The sequence below is a fragment of the Micropterus salmoides genome, unplaced genomic scaffold (genome assembly GCF_014851395.1).
Source record: "Micropterus salmoides isolate LMB-PRFRI ecotype aquatic unplaced genomic scaffold, ASM1485139v1 Ms_hic_scaffold_20, whole genome shotgun sequence".
NCBI lineage: Eukaryota > Metazoa > Chordata > Actinopteri > Centrarchiformes > Centrarchidae > Micropterus > Micropterus salmoides.
Window position 1 is genome coordinate 7,295,881 of NW_024041151.1, and position 16,904 is coordinate 7,312,784.

The following is a 16,904-nucleotide window of genomic DNA, read 5'->3' on the forward strand; positions in this document are numbered from 1 at the left end:
CTCAAGGGCTTGTTTTCTTTATTGCCTTCTCATACAATTCACGAGTGTGTGAAAACAGCTCCAGCCTGCTGTTAGCTGTCTTCCCGCTTTGTGACATGGCCTTCCTCTGGTTGTCAGCTGCTCTGCTCACAGCTGCCACTGGATTAATTCAGTTGAGATCCTAAACTGGATTTGACATACGTGATTTCTTGTCTGCAGTGGGTACAAACCTAGTTTGGCTATTAGAGGAAATGAGAGTAGGTTGAGGCAAGTGTATGATTGTGGTTGCCAAGTGGCCCATCTATTAATATACATGATCAAACCAATAATGACTTCCAGTATACTCTGATTTGCAAACATGAACAGGACAGCTGACAGTTGACAAAGTCCTTAAACACAAGCTGACCTCTGAACACGAATAACTGATTCAAATGGGACAGAAAATACCTAATTGTTAAAACATTTATTTTTGGATATTTATTCCTGATTCGTTACAGAATGTTGTAATTTTAACAGCTGTATAAACTGTGTTTAACATATAAAATCTTTAAAAAAAAGAAAAAGAAACTGCAGCTATCAGATAAATGCAGCAAAAAAAAAATATATAGTGGAGTGGAAGCATAAATGAACATAAAAATGGAAATGGTCAAGCACATGTACTTCAAATTTGTACTTAAGCACAGCACTTGAGTAAATGTACATTCCACCACTGTTAGCTTATCAGAGCATGAGAAAATACCAGGTGTAAAGGGAAACAAAAGATAGAAGCTCTTCCTCTCCTAACTCACTTTCTACAAAAAGGAAAATGAAAGGCAAAGCTAAAAGCCACTGGCACTGAAACAGGCCTACATTTCTGCTGCACTCTTCAAATTGCACGATTTGTCATGTGCCTAATCTGGAAGTCATCAAGCGCTGTGTTTGGTTTTGAGTGCGCTGGTGGAGGAGGGGAGCCACAGCGTTTTGTGCCAAAGGTTTCTCTATACTCCACATGGAGAGAGGAACATCTGGGGAGGGACTCGCCGTTATGTGATCACAAACACACACAGGTAGCTGGGAAAAAAGAGAGCGAAGAGAGGCTAGAGGTGGGAAGTGTATGGGTGTTCATCCTGCTGGTATAATCGATATTTCTTTAATAATAATGTATCAAATAATCATGTGACACTGTGAAAGGGGTCGTACCAATGAAGTTATACAGACGTATCATCTGAATCTGAATCTGCAGCACCTCTCAGTTTTATAGTGACTTTCGGCTCATTGTTTATCTGTCCAACACACAACTTTGGTGAACTCGTTTTCTGCCGCAGCTGTTTTGAGAGAAAAGGCACTGTACACAATCTGCTCAGCAGTAAACAGCAGGCAGACACAGTTAAGAGACTAGCTGGTGAACATAGTGGAGCATTTATCAGCTAAGGAGACAAGATATTTTCCCCAGGAGTTCGTGGAGAACAAACACAGAACTTAAAGAGAGTGAATAGTGGACATTCAGGTGACACAAGCACAACGGGAAATGAATAAATGATCATGTTGCTACATAACTCCATAATGCTGGATGTGTAAATCAAATAAACAACTACTTGCAAACATGTTTGCCATATCATCTTCAAAGGAGATATGTCAGTGTTGTTTCAGCTGTAAAGGAGAGGCCAACAATCTGTTATTGCAGGTTTAAAATAAGAGCAGTTGTGAAAGAAGAACTCAGATCCTTTGCTTAAGTAAAAGAACCAATAAAATGATGTAGAAATACTCAATTACAAGTAAAAGTGCATTAAAAATCCTGCGTTCAAAATCCTAATTAAAGGTTCAGTGTGTACGTTTTAGTGGCATCTAGTGGTGAGGGTTACAAAGTGCAACCAGTGGCTCATGGTCCATTCATGTGCTCCTCGGATGGTCCCATTTCCCGAGTTGTGAAGTTCTTCTTCCGACTTGTGTTTTCATGTGCATGAGAAGAGATAATACACATTTTTGTCAATAGATCCTCCTAAATATTACACACTGAACTTTTAAGAAACATGCAGAAGTATGATCAAAAACTGATTAAAGTATGAGTAGTAAAATTAATTATTCTGCAAAATAAATGGCCCGTGAGAATTAGAAATGTTATGATATTATAAGATTGTTAATACAGATACATGAGATGATTAATGGGGCAAGAAAGAAGAAAAACTAGTAGAAGTTTTGCTTCATATATTTTTACATGTGCTGCTACTGATCACACCATTGTCAATAAATTAGTCTTTAATTGCCCTTGTGTGGTTTCTATTTTTACTTCTCTTTTTATTTTAGTTTTATAAGGACCTCTTATTATTTATTTTTAACCTTATTTTGTCTGTGCTTAGTGCTATACATCTGACACACGTGACAGAGGGCCTCAAGTAGACACTGCTTTTTTATAAGGGGACGGGGTTGTGAACCACCGGTTTAATTTTTAACAATGTGTTGTATTTCCTAAGATTATCAAATGCGTCTTTAAGTAAATCATAATTTGTAAAGTAACTACTGTATAGTTTTGAAATAAATGTAGTGGAGTAAAAAGTACACTATTTACCTCTGAAATGTGATGAAATATTATTTGAGTACTTGAGTAAATGAACTTGAGGCACACAGAGACACACATGCAGAGTTCAGTTCTGCATCAGTGGAAAAACTGATCACCCGCTGGCTGGAAAACGTACCCACCCCCACCTCAAAGGCCAAACCGAGGTCTGAGCACCAAGCTGGCTGCTCCACTTGCTGCATCTCCTCCCTCCTTCCCCACAGCGAGGCTTTCACTAGATGAAAAAACTAAAAGCAAACCTTTTTTTTCTCCCTTCTCTTTATTCGTTTGGCAGAAACAAATGGGAAGATAGGATAGGACACTATCTACGACTCGACAGCCTCCCTGAAACCAGACATTACTAATAACAGCAATACTTCATTTAAGTGTCCTCATCATTCAGTTCATGTCTTTGTGCGAAGATTACAGGATGTCTGCTGAATGAGGACCAGACGCGGACCCTTCACAGGTCGTCTTTCAGCTTAGGCTAGGATTAAACTCACTTCATGACAGGATTTTACAAAACAGAGGACAAACAAAATGCACCACGCTTGTCCTCGTGCAGTCTGCGTGAATAATCATTTCCATCGATACATTTCAAGGGTCTGCAAACACATAAATCATTCAAATAACAGTACATTCTGTAAGCTTTAAAGGACATCCACTCTGATTCTGTGAGTAGTTTATTCTGACTGAGTAGTGGTTCCCTTGTTGAGTTAACAGTCACACGTGGCAAACAGTTAACAGATCCAGGTTTGCTGGTCGTGGTCTGGTGACAAAAAACACCAGTGTTTTTAAGGCAAGAGTGACATCATCAGCCCAGCCTGGATCAAGCTGACCATCATTCTGCGATCAAAACTATGTACAAAATATATATAATCACACTTATTTACAGAACACGTGGCGACAGACAAATCTCCTCTTGGCGCCCACATGTTTAACATGAATACAATAACAAACACAGCACCTCTAGTGGCAGAAAGACAAAAACACACTGAGAAAAAACTTGGCACTCTTAGATTTCTCCCACACAAACACAAAACAAAAAGGGTCAGTTTTAGTGGTAAACAATGCAGGGGCTTCCATTTCACAGGCCATTATGAGAAAAGGTGTGGATTTCCTCTCCCTGCTTCTTCTTCTTCTTCTCATTTCCCCACAGGACAAAAGTATCTGGGCCTCAGAGGAGGCAGATGAGGCTTTTCCCCTCCTCGATCTCCTCCTGAACCTTGTCGCTGGAGGTGGCGATCTCAGCCTGAGCGGAGAAGACAGCGCAGATGAAGGTGAGCACGGTGCAGCCCATGGCCGTGTAGAAGGCCCAGCCCATGGAGCAGAGCCCGGCCCGGTACGGAGCCGCGTCGTGACCGCAGTACAGCTGGACCTTGTCTGAACCCCAGCCAGCAGGGTACAACATCAGACCCAGGATCAGAAAGAGACCTGCGAGAAGCGAAACAGAGAGAATGAACATTAACAACAATATACATAGCAGCCTTAGAAAATTTTGTGGTTATTACACCACAAAATATGAGTTTAAAAAGACATTGGAAATAGTCGTTTGACAAAGAAATCTTTACTCAATATACACGTTTTTAAATATATACATTGTCAAACATACTATTGATTTTAAAGATAACATGGGGGGACCACTGGTTTATAGGGCTGCCCTCTAAACGTGTGTTCAAAATCCACTCTTATGTTATCAGTTGAATCCCTGCACTCTGATCTATGAAATCAATTTTAGTTACCTAAATCTTTATTATTATTGTTTCAATCACGTTCAGAGAAGTTTGCTCACAAAGGATCACAGTTAGCTGCCACCCCGCTGATCTTTTGCCAGCTTGGTCCTTCCTTTTACTGTATAAAATTACACTTTTACATCATTCGTTTCCACGTTATGCACTTCTTCTGATTAAAAGGCAACAAATCATAGTTTTCTAACAAGTAATTCCTGCTGGGTTTAGTCAGCTTTTCTACATAACACGTTCACATACAGGCTTGTAAAGGTCAGACAGAAGCTGTACATTGTTATTTTTTCCCAAAGCCTGTGTCGTAACTGATTTCAGACCAGTACTTTCATGATGAATAACCTCCACATTAATCCAGACTACCTGGAACGGGCCACTGCCCACAGTGATCAACCCAAACATTTAAACATATAAATCAGCCACCAGATTCGTCTATAAATTTCCATTTACTATTTACCAAGTTCAGTAGGAGCAATCCTCTGGAGACTATTAATATTCATACCGCATTTTATAGCAATCTTGCCATTTATTTAAGGGAGATTTTGCTCTAAACCAAAGTGTCTGAGTGAACTGACTAACATCCCCATCTTCACAACTCTGTTGATGATGACTGCAGCGGATTGTCTCTGTGACCGCCACCATTCCCTGGTACGAAAACATTTCCTGCCAAAGTGCCATCACGGCATTCAAAGCATCCCATCAGAAATAAAAAATGTCGCACCAGGCAGAAATGATTTCCTGACGACTGAAGATAATCACAGCAAGACCTCCAGTGTGGCAACTGCCGAGGCAGGAAAGAAACCTAAACCTGAACCTTTGACACACATGCCTGTCAAGTCAGTGCACAAGAGAGAGTAGAGAACAACAGGAAAAGGTAGCTGAAGGGCTTTCCCGCCTGCCCCAGTCACTCGCTGACTCTCCGACGTCCTGTGTCTCCGGGGAAGTATGGGGTCACTTCCTGTCTTATTGTGACCCACTTCTACTACCGTGCTGACTTGGCTTCAACACCTTAACACTTATACTGACACACTCTTCTTACAGATGCAACTGACTGTGTATTATCTACCATGTGATGAGCTTTCCATCCTTATGTGCCCTGTACTTCCTCCAGTGGTAGTGCATCAGTCAGCCGGCCGGACGAGGGTCCTTCCACCAATCACAGCTCAGGAGGAAACATTTACAATAATACAATAACAGATAATAAATGAAGCACACAAATGACAAAATTTAATTATCTTGATGTCTTAATGTTTTCAACTGACTAGCTTGCTTTTAACGAGCAGGTCTCTCTGCTTTGCTTCATAAAAACAAGTGTGGAGGTGAAACTGTCTCACCCTCCTTCCCTTTCCTTACCCTCTCTCTCTCTTTTTGCTTCCTCTCTTTCTCAGTGTCTCGCTCTTAAAGCGTCCAATATCGTATTAAACAAGGAAATGAAAACTAGGTCATAAATTCTTTCCACATGTTGCTGCACTGCCCTGACATCCAGACCGGCTCCAGTGATGGATTGAAGGTATGGTTTTAATTCCCAACCCTACCCCTCCCTAAGACCCCCCCTCCACACTCACACACACACACAAGCTGGACCTTCTAACCTAATATCCCGCTGCACTCCACCCGTCCAGGCTCGCTAGTCCCTCAGCACTGGCTCTTGTCTCTGTTAACTTCCAAACTGTCAATTCTCCACCATCAATCCATTCGTGATAGCTGCCTTCCTGCCACCAATCCTAACCCTCCTCTCTAACCTCTGCTCCCACAGCCTCCACCCTGTAATACACAACACAGCAAGTCTGCACTCTGCTCCAAGAAATCTGGCTACCCTTCTCCTCTCCAGGAAAAAAGAAGAGTTGGGTCCTCCCCCGCCGGGATCCACATGAGGAGAAAATACGGAGAAGAGACAACGAGAGGGCAAAATGAAATGCCGGCAATCAGTTATTTTCTCTGTTAATCGATAATCGTTTGGTCTGTAAAACAGTGACCAAATCTTGATTTGTCCAACCAACAGTATAAACCCTAAAGACATTTAATCAACTGTAATGTTAAGACAAGGACAAACAGCAAATATTCACATGTAAAAAGCTGGAGACATAAAATGTTTGGCATTTTTGTATGAAAAATTTGGTCGATTATCGAAACAGTTGCTGCTTTCTTTTCGGTCGTAAATTAATCGACTAATCAATGGGACTGGTGACCTGTCTAGGGTGTACCCCGCCTTTCGCCTGATGTCAGCTGGGGTTGGCTCCAGACCCCTCCCTGCAAACCTGTACGCAGTATAAGCGGTTGACGATGGATGGATGGATGGACTAATCAATGGAGCTCTAATTTAACTAAAATGTTCCTCTTGATTTGACTTGGTTTGATAAGAGACACAATTTCTTTAGCTCTCTCGCACCTTTGAGGGTACAAAAGCTTCTTACAAAAGCTTCACTTGACGACTTATTGCATTCTGATTGGACACCACTGATGTAAACTATCAGGTTCACCTACCTAAAACTAGAGCCGTCTAATCTAACAGCCCTACAAATATAAATCAGACCTTCATGAAGGATATATTCACTATTACACAAGTATTTAATTCGAGAGGTGTTGATTCATCTTCATGGTCATAATAGAGGCTATGATTTGTGGTACTGTTGAAAAGTATTAACAGCAACAACATGTTTCCTTACAGAGATGCTAGCGTGGATGTAGACTCTTAAGTGTTGTTGTACTGCAATTTCTAGGTGTCTCCTCTCATATATAATGTATTATTTGTTGTTAAAGGACCATTTATTGACTTTTTAGGCATTTGGGGGTTAGCACAACAAGCTGTAAAGACATCACCGACTTATTATCACCTTATAATGTGAAAAACATGTTAGCAAAGTTATTTACACATTCAACAGATACAAAGCAAAGGATCCAAAACAGTAAAGCTGAAGGAGAGACAGACTGAGCAACACCTTTCACATGTAGTCAACTGCTCCCTTAATTATAGAAGCTTTAATGCAGGAAACAGTTGGACTCCTAAACACCAGACTTCCTAACAAGTAAAGCACATGATGTACAGTAGAGGTCGACCGATTAATCGGTCGGACGATTAATCGGCCGATTTTTGGCATTTTTTAACATAATCGGCATCGGCCAATATCAAAGTATATCAAGCCGATTATTAGGCAGGCGCATCTGTGGGCAGCCTAGTGTTGTCGTGGAACACGTGTTTGACGCGCGCTGCCGCTAGAGTCATTTTCCAGCCAAGTGAGCAGCAGACCTCATCCAGTGCCTAAGGAGCTAACGGTAAGGATTCAATTCTTATTACTCCTTTATATTTAATTAAAAACTTTTGATATGTTACTGCCAACTTCGAGAAAAAACCTGAATAAGACACATGACATTCGGCTAATTTGGATCGTAGTTGAAGTTGCATTATCACAGAAGAGTTGCTATCATGTCACAATAAGTAAGCAATAATTTTGCAATTACAGAGTGAATCTGAGACTTTTATTTGTTCTGTTTGTGTGTCTTATATTTGAGAGGGTTGTCACTCAATGCAGCGAAATAAGTAATAAAAAAGAGACCAACGCACTATAGGCTAGTGACAGACTGGCTTTGCTTTGCTAACGGGTAGCTACAGACAGACCCAGTGCTAATACGGCACTGGAACCTTAACGACCGTTATCTACCGCACCGAATATCAACGCGGATTTCTGTGCTTCAGTTCGGTGCAAATAGAGGTTAAAAACCAAGCAAATATCGGCCAAAATAAATCGGCAGCATTAATCGGCCATCGGCCGACCCGGATTTCAAAAGATCGGTCGACCTCTAATGTACAGTACCTATGGCATGTCCCCAACAGTAAGCCAACAGTGACACCATGTAAAGTACCAGCTATACCGTATCTTTGTTCCTGCATGCTAATGGCCTTTGTTGTTTATAGTAATAATACTATGGCTTCCCACTAAAAGCAGTAAGGATTTATTGGTTGCAAAATGCTTCTAATTGTAAACACAGATTTATGAATGTGACTAAATTTCTACATTTGGTTAGTGTCATTATGAAACAGCCACACCTCCAGTGTAAACACAGATATCCAGTAAAAACTATAAAATCATGGGAATTCCATGTCTTACCAATCAGACCCAGTCAATGCTTTACTCTTTTAAAATATCTTGTGTCAGAATCATCATCACACAGTAATGATGCTTAACTTCCTTCCAAGACATTGTTTTGTTTCCCTCACTACCAACCTGGGGCTGAGTCATGGCCAATGGTTAAACCTGTGATGAGGTCTCTGACTCACGGCTGGAGAGAAAGTTTATGGAAGGTAATAAAAGCATTCGACACCGAACGCACTAGAATTGGAGACAGTTTTACTGCCGAGTTTGTTTACCGTCTTGTTTCTAATCCTTTTCTGCTAAAGGTCTACATGAGTGGGGAAAGCTTTTCAATAAATGTACAGAGTATTCACTTACAGGTAGTCCAACTGGTGTACAAGAAGCCTTTGGGTCTGCAGCAATGTGTAGCCAACTGACCCTCAACAGCAGACTGTCTGCTTTAGCCATTCGATTACGTAAAGGGAATGGATTTACGTTCAGCTGAAATCTTAAAACCACCTGAGCTTAAACTGACCGTCAGTTCAATGGCATCTGAGACACTAGCCATCAGAAAGTGTGTCACAGGGGACAAAAGAGTCTAAAGTACAAGTGACATCAGTGTGTGTAGATTAGGTTAATGGGTTTGGAGCTATGTGCAATGACGTGACGATCTCTGGCAACGGCATCATAATCTTCCCATCTGAGGGCAATCACTTCCCCAAACATCTGCCGTCTGGCTCCAATTTTCTTATTACCGGAGGGTCGGCACGAATAGTGGAAATAGTGATTAGTAGAGTCAAGTCAGTGTGTTAGTGCTGGTGCTGGATATCAGTGAGAGTGATATCATTCACAGGCCTCATGAAAAGACAGCAGTCAAGATGAGAACTCCCATGCACGCTCGCTAATTGATTCGAAAAAGACAAAGAAGCATCAGCAGAAACACTGTTAGATGTCAGACAAGCGGTATGCTGGGACTTATCTCTTCCTGCAGCTGAAATGAGTAAAGGGTTATCAGCCTTTAGCTTAACAGGCACGAAGGAAACCCTCCCGCCTCCTCAGCTGTTTGAAGCTCCTCTCGCCTCCTTTCCTCTTCCGCATCCTCATCCTCTCCACAATGAAGAGACTCAGAGGTGTATTTCCCCACTTTCATTACCTTGGCCATGTGTCCCAGAGTCCCGGGCCTTTATATAGATTGTAAATAGTAGGCTTTCAGGTTATGTAATAGTATCTCTGGTGGCCATGTTGGTGCGGCTATGAGCAGATTCCATTCATAAAAACTGGACAATTGACCGTTCGCTAAAACCCCTCCGTCCAAACAGTGATTGTCCAATCATAGCTTAGCAACCATAATTAGGCACGGCAGGCCTGTCAAGTTTCTCCACATCCCAAGACTCCAAGTAAGAACTACAGTCGGTGTAATCTTTTTATTGCATTTTCGAAACCAAAGACACAGGAATGCTCTGATGTAAGCTGCAAACATTAGCTTTCCCGGCTAACTAAGTTTAGAACCTAGAGTAGTAAATTAATGTTTTTTACAAGGCCAAAGAGCTAATACTTACATAAATACATTATTACAGGTTACAATACAAAAAGGCCGGTCAGGACTGGAACATCTACTGAGTAGGAGCCAAGATGCTATCAGAGTTTAAGCTAACGTCAGTGACTTTGTCCTGGTCTATGTGGTTTGGGTATGTTTACACTCAACTCAAGCTAAATTCGATACTAGCCTACCCAGCGTAGCATTATGTTTTCCAAACTCAACAGTTAGTCCTCATCCTCAAAGCCTTTGCTCTTATATAAATATATAAATAAGTAGCATTCATTATGGAAAAAGGTTATGGAACGATTTAACATCTCAACATGACATAATACTAAGGCTCCCAGGCTACCCTGCAATTCAAGAACATTTTGCTCCTTTGTTTCTATGTTAGTTATTGCCTTAGGCATGAAACTTTAGCCTCAGTCTTTCATCATAATATTATATAATATTAATACTGTCTGTAGTGCTATCATGTGCAATTTCAGATCCTTTTACACGGTTCTTCTTTCAAAACGAGTCATGGGAAACAAGAAAGTCAGTGCAAAAAACAGAATTTTCAGCAAACTACAGCTGATAAAAAAAAAAAGCAAAACTGATGGTCATCAGCTAAAAAAAGCATGCTGTTGTTTGTCTGTGTGAAATCTGGAAAATTGGTTGAGACAGTTTACTGGTTTGTATAAAATAACCAACAAGCAATGTCTGTGTTAATTACTCCAACAAATTAAATTTCAATGTAACAGAATATAGGCAATAACATGAACTGAATGGATTTAAGCTCTCTCTCAGGTCAGCTAAGTTTACAACCTGGCAAGTCCTTCACCACACTCCCACCTTTTTCTGTTTGGGCCTGCACCAAATAAACAACTGTGGGGGAGGACAGCCATAATCACCAGAGAGCTGAGAGGTACAGCATGTGAAAATAGAGGAGGTTCAGCGAGCGTGATCTCATGGCCTCCTCCCTTCCATAATTCACCACTCTGAGTCAAAGCGGCCTGAGATTTGGTCGTCAAACACACAACCATAGACACAGGATACACACCCTTCACGCACAAATAGAGATACGCATGCGTGTTCAACTTGTTTTTTTTTTGGCCAATCAAGTGTCAGAAAAGGTCCAGCTGAAAGTAAATATTTGGGTGGCAATGACAGCTCTGAGGGTGGAAACAAACCGCCATGTGTTTTAAACTTCTGAGTGGTTTGGTAAAAGTTCACAGAAGGCTCCATGAGAATCAAACACATAATTCCAGCAGTGGGAGTTGTGGTGCTCGTAATGAATGTGTTCAGCTGAAACTTTTCATTTACCTTGATGAACGGTGGACGCCACAGGAATGGAGAGAAACAATAAAGGTTAGATGGACTGAGTTAGCTTAGATCAGTACAGTGTACATGGGGCTCAAAAGCAGTAAATACACTGACAGTTTATTAAGGATTAAAGTAGTTTGTAATTAATATTATTAATACTGTTTTCACTCTGGCTTGGACACTGTGGTTGTAGGCACACCCATAGGCGACAACTTCGGAAATGTGTTTAGAGGCATTGCAATAATCGTTTAAATATGGGGATAACAGTTCACACTTTTAGACAGTTTCTGCTGGAGGACATTCATAGAGTTGAATTCTGTTCTACACACAGAAAGAAATAACTGTAAAGAATGAAAAAGAGAGAGCTAGAGAGAGAAGTGCAAACCCTGCCGACTTTTCACCTTCACACACCTGATAGAAAAGTTACAGAAAGGTGTGGAATGGAGAGGATTTCTGAAGCTGTCTGACCATCCTACAAGCAGTTCTGATGAAATAAACTGACTATTTCTTCATCTGTTTGAGTCTTTCAATCTGCTGAGTCTGTTTGATACTTCTGTACATGAAGAAGATCCAATGTGGGCCCAAAACATACTTTTTCGGAACAAGAACGGAACAGACATTTTAAAGGGAGTATAAGAGACAATTAGCGCTCTTGGCATAAAAAGGAACCAATCTTTGGTTCCTCAGATGCTACGTGGAAGCACAGACAGCTTTTTGACCAAGCACATACGCACACACACGGACTTGGACTTTCATTAATCAAACAAGGTATAAATTGCGTTAATTATTCAACCCCGGGACAGAACCTCAGGGGCTTAAAGCTTGGGCTTAGCCTCTACAGGGAGGGTATGGCAGTAATTACCCTTTGGATCAGTGATAAGCACCAGAAAATGTAAATATATATCTCACCTGCGATCCCTTGCAGCAGTCCACACACGTTGAAGATGCTCTTCTTCATGATGCTTTGGAAGCACATGGTGAAGACCGAGATGAACGCCACGGCACACAGTAGCAGAATCCCTGCCGCCAGGAAGATAGAAGTAGCCTGCCAGAACCCGCTGGCAATCTCCCCAAAGTGGATGGCGTACGGTCCACACAGTATTCCACGATGCAGGTGGGGCAGTTTTATACAGCGACCGTAGATGCCTAAAGTGGGCCTGTAGGCCTCTCCGGCTGTGGTGGTCCCATGGGGGCCGAAGACGGCATCGGGGGTGCGGGGGAATCCCACCAGCCAGTCAGTGCTCATGAAGGCGATGAGCTCTCCAAACGCAGCCACAATACTCAGCAGAGTCCACAGCATGGAGCGGCAGGTGACAATGACATGGCACATGCTGACGGCGGCTGGAGTCTCCCTTTGTTCAGATTTCAACACGTCTGAGAGGTGCAAAGGTGGAGTGTGGGTCGGAGGCCCTCAGAAGACCGAGAGCTGATATTGAGATCCTTCTCCCTCGGGGCGAGTGAACACTTTACAGGAAGGAGTAGGTGATACTTCTGTACACAAAGGGTTCACGTTAATGATTCACAGTCTGCTGCTTCCCTCTTCTCTCTCTGCTTCTTTCACTTCTTATCTTCTGCTGGTGTCGTTTCGGCACAGCTGTTGTTCCTCCTCCTTGGACTCACCCTCCTTCTGTCGGCTCAGTCTCACTCTTATTCTGTCTGGTTTTTGGTGTCTACATTGTATAGAAGTTGTGTTCCCTGAGCCAGCCCGCTGGCGTCACATCAGACACACCTAAGACAGAGAGACAGAACAACAGAGTGAGTGCTTTAATAACATGTATAAAATGTAATTGCATGTATAAAAGACGCTCTCAGATGATCAGTAATTTTTGTTTTATTTGAGGAAGTGCAGCTCTCCCCTGTCATATTTGGAAAAGCAGAAGAGTGGAGAATGAGGAAAGTGTGGAGGAGGAGCAGACAGAGGAGGAAGGGAGGCTTCTGGTATAGATCTTGAGGAGAGGGTTTAATGAGTTGTGTGGGGATGCGTTCATTTGAAGTGGGCCTCTTCTGTTTTCAGTGTGTTTATGTTTAAGGATTTGTGATCAGGGCACTCGTCGTGTTCTCTACTCCCAGTGGATCGTCATGGCTGAGGCTGTAGAAAGATGAAAGCTAGAAAAACATTATGCATGTCTGCCTTGGTGTGTTTGTGTATGTGTTTGTTTGTGTGTGTGTGTGTGTGTGTGTGTGTGTGCGCGGTGGAGATGGGAGGGTTAAAATGGATGTGGAAACAGCGGAATGAGAAGCGGATGCAGACAGGGAGAAAAACAAGCCTGAGGCCTCTCATCAAGCAGCCCACACAGCTGACCTGGGGTCAGCCAACGGTTGATAACACAACGCCCGCCCGGCTGTCCCAGGATCGCTGGTAACCGATTGACCAACCACTGACATCAACCCAGCTGCACTGTTGAGTCAGTGACACTACAATGAGGAAGCTGCAAATGGTGTCAGTTCATAAAAGAGCCAAATCTTCCACCAAGCAAACAATCACAACACAGCCAAATCTGTCACAGCACAAAACTGGATTACAACAATATGGTGATACATGTTTTATTAAATGTGTATTTTGCTTGGGCAACAGTGATTAAAGCGATATGCTGGATAAAAAGTTTCCTAGTGTTTCCTTTAACAAAGCCTCGCACAGAGTAAGCGCGCCAGAAAGTTTAGCCCTCCGCTAACTTGAATGGGAATAAAATGACTCAATCATGGACCTTTTCCAGACTTTCCAAATGTTATCGGACCGAATGAATCAAACTCTGATAGTGAAATGAGTCATACTGAGGGGGTTGTGACTGTGAAAAAGTATGGACCCAGAAGTTGTCATTATTATTTTAACACATTGTTGTGGTTTAATGTGTAGCTGTGTGCTGTCACAATTCTGTATTTTTTTACTTTTAAGATAGAGCTAAGCTAGCTGTGTCCTCCTGCTTCCTGTATTTATACTAAGCTAGGCTAACTCTTGACAGGAGGGTTAGTTCTCCCGCGAAAATCCTGTTGAATGCCCCCTCAATGAGCAGAGCCTTTTTCACTAATCAAATCAAACTCCATAAAGATTTGCTATAAAAGGTCTAGTCCTGGACGTAAGTTTCTTTGATTTAGTAATTGACTGCCCTATTTCACTATATCAGGGCTCATTTTCCCACCTTGTAAGATGTTTTTCTTCCATAAAGTGTCTAGCACTACTGCATTATAAAAGATACCTTTTCTGATGACAAAAACTACAAACTCCAGTAAACAGACAACACAGTATGAGAATGAAGACCTTTCTGATCATGGCGTCCTGATCTAAAGCCCTTAGGATCCCTGGAAGATTTCGGGAGATAAAACAGTCAAACACTAATTCTATTTAAGTTATGAAATCTTTCAGATTTGATCTATACGAGACAATAACAAATTTGGGAGGAACATACATTAAAAGTTGGAATGCCAGAGAAGATTAAAAGATGCGTGTACAGTACAGACCTCATGTTATAAATACAGCTCTGGGCCAAAGCTGACAGTTGTTTCTTTTCTTTAAGTCTTTTTTTTGCCCTGGTTTCCCTGCTGCCTCTTGGGAGTCTGTTAGTCATTCCCCGACCAGTGTTTGGCAAGGCAGCAGAGGGTGCCGGGGGCCGCTGTTAACATGCGTGCCGCCCACACTGCAAGGTTTCTATCCCTCGGCCCCTGTGGTGCCCTTACAGCGAAGGTCGAGGTAGCCACGGTGGCCCCTTGTGGTCACATCCCAGCGAGTGTGTTAGGGAGTAAGAGCAGTACACAAACTTTGATCTTTGTCATCATGTAGAGATATCAACAACAGTTCTCCAACCCCCCCAACCCCCCTTTTCTAGCGGAGAAAATGACCCAAATCTGTGGTCTCTCACAGGGCGGTGTGTGTGCTAACGTAGAGTATGTTTGGACTGTGTAAAACAGATGAGATCATAAGAACAGGCACAGACAGCCGTCTCTGTGGATCTGGACCAAAATTAATTTCATGAATCACAAGTGTGCTCATTCCCTCACCACGAACAGATGCAGGAACAGATGCAGACACACATTCACTAACTGAAAACTCTTCCAACCCTCTCACCAAAAAGGCCGTTGACGTCTAAGTCCCAGAGGTCCTTTGACGAGACTGATGTTTGACGTTAAGACAAACGGCCAGTCCAAAGTTTTAGGGTCAAACATTTGCCAGCCAGTTGCAAAGACTAATTCCTCACTGACAGGAACACTGTTGGAAAACACTTATTCAAACCAGCTGGGGAGATAAGGAGTCTCAATTGAGTTGTCTTGAATGCAGGTTAGTATCTAAAACAAGTCTGGGCAAGTCTGGTTCTATTAATGTACCTGGTGTTGGTCAAAACATATGCCCAGAGGTCTGTTCCCAGACAGACAGAGCAGTTATCAGGATCAGAGTGAAGCATGGTTGCCTGTATATGTGAGGCTCGAGGTGAATTTATGATGTCCTTTATACTGCCTGAGTAACCAAGGGGGAGACGCAGGATTATTTAAGGCTCGGTTTACATGCACAGAAAAGTTTACGGCATCCCACCAACCTGTTGACCCCAACACAAATCCCTATGAGCGTACTATCTTACAAGACTCTCTGCCACCTAACACATGCTCCCCCAAAGTGAGAGCTAGTGGCCCATGGATAGAAAAGAAGGGAACTTCCCCTAAGTTGGACCTCAGTTTGCTTGCAGCCTCTACTAATAGATCAATAATCAAAAGGAAATTCAGCATTAACTAATGATTAATGACCTGTTAAAGATGCCTGATCGGTCACAGAGGAACACCCTTAACTTTTACATTTATTTACAAACATTCACACTAAAATAAATAAGACTACAACCATGCTAGCAGCTCTGTGAAGCTGTACTTCAGCACAGCAGTGCTTTGAGCTAAATGCTACTGTCAGCACACTAATGCTCACAATGCCAATGCTTTTGTTAAGCAGGTAATGTTTACCATGTTCACCATCTTGGTTTGGCATGTTAGCATGCTAACATTTGTTAATTAGCCAAGCGGGAAGCTTCCGGTCTGAGACGTGAAGCATGCGCAGAAGTCCCTTAAACCTGCATTCTATTGAACGGCCAGCAGGGGGCGACTCTTCTGGTTGCAAAAAGAAGTCTGTTTCCATTAGAAATAATGGTAAAATGGCCCTACTTCTCAGCCGATTTAAGTAAACACGTTCCTAATGAGTTTATGGTCTCAAGTTTATTCCTTCTTTAATACAACATGATGTTCATTTAGTAAATTATCCATTTAGAGGAAAATAGACCATGAAGCAGAGTATGCTTCAGGGCAGGATGGCGACCTGTCAATCAGGCTGTGGACTGACTCGTACCCACAGCACTGTGTAAATTTAACCAGCGCCGTTGAAAAAGCTTATTAGGAGTTGGCTGTTCACTTTCTCTGGTGAGTACATTTAGTTTTAGGCCTGTTGTTCGCTAGACAAAATTGTCAGCCCTGTTAAAATGAAAGTTAACGTGAATTACAGATGCACCTAGCTAAGCAAGCTACCTAACTCAGCACACGGCCGTTAGCTCCACCATTCTCGTCCAAAATATGGTAATGTCCAGTGCCGCTGGTTGCAAAAACTCAACCTGGCGGCGCCCTACGGACCAAACTCAAGGCTTCAAAACGGCAGTCCACAAACCAACGGGTGACTACGTCTACTTCTTCTATACAGTCTATGTAATTAGCACTAAACACAAAGCACAACAGAGGCTGATGGTCATTAATTTTGTAAGTCATAAACTAAAGAA

At 42.3% G+C, this 16,904-nt stretch overlaps 1 protein-coding gene across 3 annotated transcripts in view; it reads right to left on the reverse strand.

The window, feature by feature from the left end:
* Positions 1–2,773: 2,773 nt before the first annotated feature.
* The window catches only part of lhfpl2a (LHFPL tetraspan subfamily member 2a), a 41,911-nt gene continuing 27,780 nt past the window's right edge, over positions 2,774–16,904 (reverse strand). For all 3 annotated transcript variants that reach the window (XM_038733457.1, XM_038733458.1, XM_038733459.1), the window contains 2 exons: positions 12,076–12,895; positions 2,774–3,946 (listed from right to left, as the gene is read on the reverse strand). In XM_038733457.1, coding sequence (XP_038589385.1) covers positions 3,690–3,946; positions 12,076–12,496 — 678 coding nt within the window. In that variant the 5' untranslated portion in view covers positions 12,497–12,895 and the 3' untranslated portion in view covers positions 2,774–3,689. The remainder of the gene's footprint in view (positions 3,947–12,075; positions 12,896–16,904) is intronic.